Source organism: Astyanax mexicanus, chromosome 20 (genome assembly GCF_023375975.1).
Source record: "Astyanax mexicanus isolate ESR-SI-001 chromosome 20, AstMex3_surface, whole genome shotgun sequence".
NCBI classification, from domain to species: domain Eukaryota; kingdom Metazoa; phylum Chordata; class Actinopteri; order Characiformes; family Acestrorhamphidae; genus Astyanax; species Astyanax mexicanus.
This window is the reverse complement of record NC_064427.1, coordinates 11,446,269-11,453,715: the sequence shown is the minus strand read 5'-3', so window position 1 is coordinate 11,453,715 and position 7,447 is coordinate 11,446,269. Positions and strand designations below refer to the sequence as shown.

Sequence of the window (7,447 nt, the reverse complement as noted above, 5' to 3'; positions counted from 1 at the left end):
ATGGTGTTCATGTGTTTGGATGAATAAATAAATTCTTTTGACTGGAGTTTGTGTTGAAGCCTTGGGGTCAGCCTGAAGTGTATTTATTTGTTAAGTGATCTTGGTGGGCCAAGACCACGCAGAGGTTATTATTAATTCAAAGGCTTTTCTCCCCTGGCTCTGAAACAGGACCCTAATCTTGATTATTCTGTCTGATAAAACTGACTCAGAAGCTCATCTCTGCATTAGAGCTTCTCACTGTTAAACTGTAAGGGTCTGTATGAGGCACAATACTTCACCAAGAGCTTAAACTACAGAGCTCAACATTAGCTTATATTCACAGTAAATACTACATTTACTTTTCATTTATATTGGACACTGATTTGCTCAAAGTGGATACTGAGTAAAATCACAGTACATAAAAAACAATTCATTGTTCATACTGAAAAACTCATACTGGATACTGAATGACTTACAATAGATACTGTACTATTTATAATAGATACTTATTAACTTATACTGGAGACAGATAAATCAGTGTACACAGAATTATGAATTATATATTTGACATATCATAATAGATATTGAATAATATATAGTAGATAAGGACAAATTATAACAAATAATTCATAATAAATGCTGAATATCTAATTCTGGATACAAATAATTTCACACCACAATATAAATTGTAGATTCTAAAAAAAAATCAGAGTGGAAACTGAATGACTGACAATAGATTCTAAATAGCTCACAGAGGACACTGAACAATAAATAGTAGATAGTAAAAATATACACTGGATGCTCACAGTAGACACTAAAAAATGATTGAGATACTGAATGATTTACAGCGGACACTGAGTAACTAGTATACATTAAGGATATAATTCACAATAGATACTGAATAATTAATAGTAGATATTTAATAATTCATCATTGTTATTAAATATTTTAAAATAGTAAAGACATTGTCTCAGTAGATACTACATAATTCACAGTGGATACTGAAAAACTTAAACACATCTTCACAAGGTAAATGTGCATTAATAAACACACACTGTCAGTTTTGTGAACCCAGTGACCATATGAATGGAGCTTTGGGTATTGGCTTTCAGACCTCTGAATTATTCAGGTGATTTATATCAGCATGAGACTGACACACACACACAAAGACAATCATGTCATATCTGCCCCTTAGTTATATACAGCATATAGAGAATGTTATATAATGCAGTCACTGCAAGCTGTGACACACTTACTATATACAGTATGCTGAGTCACTACACACAAACCCGTTTCACTAGTGGGCATTTTTACCCCTCACACTGCAGCTATAACATGCACTGGAACATGCACCGTTCACTATGAAACAAGAAGGTCAGACAGACACAGGCATAACTTGCTACTATCATCATATTTATTTGCATTTAAATTAAGTACAGTAAGGATGAACTTTAAGGAAGCACTTCATGGTTTGTATGGTGTCTCCAAATCTGACAGTATATCTGGCGCAGTAATATAGAACAGAAATGAGTGTTTTGTAGCACCATTTAGAACTTTAGCAAAACAGTCTGTGCTCAAAGAATCTCTCATAGGGAAGCTATCAAGTGATTTTTATAATTAGAATATACTACATATATACATACAGTACTTTTTCTTCAAACCAAAATCCAGTGTGCAAAAATTCCCCCAACTCTAATGTTTGCTAGTTCTAGCACTGGAGCTAAGAGGCTAATGTAGCTAACTCATATATACGTTAGCATGGTGCTAACTGCCTAAAGGTCTAAATCCTCTCATACTCTCCTCGAACTGAGTGGAGGCATTTAGTAATCTCCACAGACTCTTTACATAGGTTTTACGAAACACTGTTGTTGGCTAAAATACATTCAATATCCAAGTGTGCAGTGTTTGTAAGCAATACATTCAGCTACTGTAGGTTGCAGACGTTGCTGACACAGATGTACAAATACACACACACACACACAAGTTGTCTAGTCCCTGTAAACAAGTATGGCCAATAGTATTTGAATCTCTTAAGCAGATACATATGAATTTACTGGCAATATTCTTACTGCAAGGTGTGGGCCAGAGGGGGGTATAAAGTTTTGGGATAATTTGGGAATGAGATAGGGTGATAATCACCCAACATCCTGATCTCACTAAGGCTCTTAATGCTGAATGCAATCAAATCCTCACAGCAATGCTGCAAAATCTAATAGATAGCATTCCATGGACAGTAGAGAGTTACTCCAACCAAAACAGGATTAACGGACAAATTATTTTAATAACCTTGATTTAGGAAGAAACAGTGAATGAACAGTTGTCCTGATACTTTTTTCACATAGTGTTTTCTGTTAGCATAGCTAAAAACAGTAGCAGCACCTTAAAGTCTGAACTGTGTCCCGTGTGTGTAAACACCAGCAAATCAGAAACCACATTAAATCTAGCAAGTCTATTGGAAATGACTAAACACCTCCACACAGTTAAGGAGTGTGTGAAGATTTAGGTCTTCAGTTAGCACCATGCTAATTGATGCAGGGGCTTTCAGAAGTAGCCTCTTTGCTCCAGTGTGGCTCCTAAGACAGCACTTTTCATTCTAGAGGGGAAACTGTGTAACTCAGATTTGTCCACATCTACTCCTTTAGTCCGCTTTCACTTCTGTTGCTGGTCAGCGTCAGTATTTGACGTCCGGCGCGAATCGCACTACTGCCTTGCTGCGTGGTTCTGGTCGTTCCACCAGTGGCTCTGATTCTCTTCCAGAGGTACCCGGGGAATAATAATCACTGATTCGTCCCAGGACAGACTCAGACTCTCTAGCAGCGTTACAGCACCGAGCAACGAAGAGAGGAGCAACAGGGAGGAGAGGAAGAAGAAGAGGGAGAGAAAGAGGAAGACAGAAAATAAGATAAATTATAATAAAGATACAGCAGAAATTAGCCTCTGTTTCAATATCATTTTAACATGCCCATGACAATTTTGCCTCATAAAAAAAAGTTATAGTGTGTGGCGTGTGTTACATATGTTCAGTAGCCTTCATATTAGTAAGCATTCATAGCTAAGCTAGCTTCTCTGCTAAGCTAACTAACAAAGGTAGGCTGATTAGTAAGTAGAGATGGAGGGATCAATCAGCTATGAATCGTATCAGGCCATTTTCAACAATGATTGGCTGGTATTTCTCAGACTTGTTGAAATATGAATAAAAGTTCTCGTAATACTCAATATGGCGTCTGTTAACAGATACATTTCCAACTCTCAACAAAAACCCTATCAGCTTGCTGGTTATACCATGAGAAGAAAAATGTCGGAGAAGAATACTGTGAAGCGAGTGAGTGGGAAAACCACCATTTCTTGAATGATCTGTATGTTTTTTGTGCATTAATGACTGGTCTTGTCTATGTTACAGAAAATAACTGCCTGGTAAAGGTGAATACTGAGTGAACGCACTTCCCTAATAAAATTTAGCCCTTATATGCAGTACACTGTAGTTCATCATTTAACCACTAGATGGCCACACAAATACTGACCACACTTATAGCTGCAGAAACCCATTAAAGCCAGAATTGAAATCTACTCCATGCTCAAATACATTGCTGAACGTATAAATGTACGTTGTTAGGGAAGCATAGTAAATACTTTTATACACTAACTGGATACCCCTCTCCATAACACACCCCTCAGGCCAGTGCAGTGAGTTTTACAAAACAGCAGAGCTAATAAATATTTTTTTCCTGAAAGACAATGCAGGAACATTAATAAAGCAATTTGATTGATTGATGATTGATAAGTATATTAAATACATATAAACTGAAGCTTCACATTAAAATAATATTTTTTACAGCAGACTATTTTAGTATAAGGTTTAACTCTGATGATTACCTGAAACTCATAATACAAATGACCCAGGTGGAGAATGTGATTATGAAATTCAGAATACACAATAACCACAAATAATATAATTATAAAGTTTGCCTAAACATTTTTTAATATTTTATATTTTATATATGCTTCCACTTACTTTAAATAACTTGTTACTTCTTCTAAACTTTTAGCTGATAAATAGGTTACAATATTAAAGAGAAATATTTTTAAATGTTTAAATAAATAATAAATAAAGAAATAATCTGCGATTACACCTTTTTAAGATAAAACGACTTGCTAAGGTGTCCTTTTGTACTGTCAGTATTAAATGTAATGCTCAGTCTAAAACAATAATAAGGTTGATAAGGGCACATTAAAGCTTTACAGAAACAGAGAGAAAGTCTTGAGCATCCTGATAGTGGGATTCAACCCTCTGTGGGCTTCAAGCTTTTCACCATCACAGTGTTTACAATATTATACAGAATTTGCATTTGCAGATTTGCTGAAAGTTTTTATATTAAAATATGCTAAATGTATCAGGTTGTTCAAGACAGAACATATTTTTACTACAATAATATTACAACACAAACACACACAACAGATAAGTAGACACATATTGTACATTTTACACTATAACAGCAAATTCTGTGAATACACAATATATTTTACCATCATCTAAAACACTTAAACTGTACTTACTGTATGTCACTGTCAAGGCAGCAGCAGCTACACTGCAAAAACTGATATCTGTGCAAGGGAAATCTCGCAGTCTTTTACACCAGGTCTAATATTGCTCATAATCATAGCTTAATAAAGTAGATTTAGAATTTTACTTCATTCAAATATCACTGTTTGCAGGGCAGCTCTATAAAGCAACCAATAAAGCAACCAAACATCAACTCATTTTTTTAGAATTCCTTGTAGCCCCAAAACTACACTATTATGCCATAATAAGGCAAGTAAATTATTTCTCTAAATTTGACTCTTTTCTCAAACACACTGCACATCTGAATGTAAGATGATTCCAAGGTTGGAAATTACGCATTCACAACAAGCCTTCTTGGATTTGCCTTGACCTACTTCTCTAACCAGAGTCACAGTAACGAGACCAGCATCCTACAGCAGCTCATAACGAAGGCCAGCATCCATACACAGTATACACTGCAGACAAAACGAGTCCTTGGCATCCTTTAGGAAAAGGATGAAGAACCATTGGATATGTAACGTTAACTTTAGAAAAATGACAACACAAATGAGCCAACAGCGCTGTTACCCTGAGACCCTACACTTTCCATATGGAAGAGAAAACATGGGGAACCAAACCATGCAGAATCAGAGCATGGAAACTCCAGTTCCTGATGAGTGACGAATATAGGGTTTATTACATTAACCATTAGTGATAGTCTGAATTACGGGAAAAGTCCAGACTACACGAAATGGAGAATCATCTAAAACTGAGTATAAATAGGTTTTTCTAATTTTGAAAGAATATAATGCTGAATTTAATACATTCAATGTATTAAAATATTTGTCAGTGCAACCTAAAGTACAGGTCAAAGCTTAACCCTTAGAAGTCAAGTTTGTAATAGAACAAAAAAAAAAAAACAATAATAAAAATATTTGTGCCATGATTTTATAGGAAGTTTTTAGACTAATATTTTTATTGACAGCAGTACATCTAAACTTCTAAGGGTTAATGAAGGCTGTGCTAATCTCAGGTGTGTTACCTTGGGTCAGGTAGTGCACAGCGCCACAGGTGTTGCTTTAGCGTCTGCACCCAACCAATATCTCGGATGGGTTGGCAGAGCTGAATGTAGTGGTACTGTTTTAGCACAACCCTTCAAATGAACGAGAAGGAGAATTTCAATGGCAGAAGAAATCCAAAGGTCAAAAAGGTCACGAGAAAACCACACTTAAAAAGCCAATCAAATCACAATCAAACAATATTATTATAAGAATAAGAATAATATAGTACAACATTTGCCCAGCATATAATGAATATGACTACAACTGAATTTATATTTTTATAACAGGAACTGTTGGGTTCCTTTAAACTTCATTTTTGAAACACAGATAAAGACAAATGATACTGGAACAAGGTGCTTGGCATCCATTACTGGTGTGTGTATGTTGCAGAGATACTTTGGTGACTGAAATATATTAGATTCAATCACGATGCAAAGACATATATTTCTGAACTCTCACCACTCGACAACATGCACAGTGTAAAAAGATGCCAGAACCATTTCCAGTGGACACATGAACAAAAAATGAAAGAAATCAACCATAACCATCAGCTCTATTATACTAAGTAAGAGAGGTGGACTTCTCTTCCATGTGGACTTTTCTCACACGCAATAAAAAACAAACATGAGAGACGGAACACCAGGACAAAAAAGACACGACACACAGACATTCATGTTCACCTACCGTTCTCTTCCCAAAAACCCTCTCACATCTCAAACAAAACGAACCAAGACACTTCTGTTTCTGCGTTTGCATTTATTAGCAATATTTGTCGATAAATAAGAGCAAGCAGAGAGAAAGCACAAATCACATCATCACATCAGGTTATATTCATTGCCCCATCACACCACTCTTCAGCCTACACCTTTAGTTTTTTCTTCCCATTCGTTTCAATAATGCATGGAAGTACAGATAGCACCAGTGCTAAGCACGCATGTTAAATGTTTAATGAACATGTATGACCCCACCCGGACCCTTTGTCTGTCTTTTTTTTTTTGGATGCTGCACCACTCCCTTCCTCCATGTCTTAATGTTACTATAATTTACGTTCCATCAAAGGCTGCAAAATGTCCATGAAAAGGCCCTCATGATGCACCATGCTAACACAGAGTAGAGACTGGCCTGAAACTGGTGTGCCAAAACAGGCGGTCTAAAAGTAGCAGCCTCAAACCTGTAGGCCGAAATCAGACTTAAAACTGACAAAAACTGGTAAAACAAACCCAGTGGTCTGGATCTGACCTCATATAAATACTGGCCCAGAACCAATTACCAAAAACTGGTGTCCCAAAACGGCCAACCCAAAGTCAGTAGCTTGAAGCTACTGGCTCAGAACTGACAGTCAAATATCAATGATCTGAGATTGGTTACCCAAAGCCAGTGGCCTGATACTACTGGTCAAAATCTTCTGGGCAAAAAATGGTCACCTGAAGCTTCCAGAGCTCTGATCAGCAAATCCATTAATTCCCAGAATTCAAGTCCAGGTGTTCACTGTGCACTCTGTATGGAGGAATCCTGAAATTCCAGTAAATAAGGAATTGCCTTTGCTTCTTAGCATCGGAAAGCAGATCAGTTTTGAGCCTGTTTTTCTCCAAACTGGCTATACAATACCCAGACAAACATGTACAGAAACCACAGAGCTTTGGAGCATCCAGAATGGACATGGAGGACGAGAGGGAGGCGAAGAAGGAGGGACATCCACTTCCAAAAACAGAGTGGAGATGAGAGTGGAGACAGACAGAGGGCTAGCAGAGGGGTGGCCCATGGTTAAAAACAAAATGCAAAGCATGGTTCTCAAACAGAGCTCAGACCCAGGAACTAAAACATCTCTGATTTCATCGTAGGTCCAGAATCAGCTTGATTCAGGTGT

At 36.9% G+C, this 7,447-nt stretch overlaps 1 protein-coding gene across 1 annotated transcript in view; it reads right to left on the bottom strand.

The window, feature by feature from the left end:
- Positions 1 to 1,371: 1,371 nt before the first annotated feature.
- map6a (microtubule-associated protein 6a) overlaps positions 1,372 to 7,447 on the bottom strand; it is a 28,354-nt gene continuing 22,278 nt past the window's right edge. Inside the window, exons 4-5 of the mRNA XM_007259442.4 lie at positions 5,562 to 5,672; positions 1,372 to 2,789 (exon numbers count right to left, since the gene is read on the bottom strand). Of these exons, the coding sequence (XP_007259504.3) occupies positions 2,651 to 2,789; positions 5,562 to 5,672 (250 nt within the window). The 3' untranslated portion in view covers positions 1,372 to 2,650. The remainder of the gene's footprint in view (positions 2,790 to 5,561; positions 5,673 to 7,447) is intronic.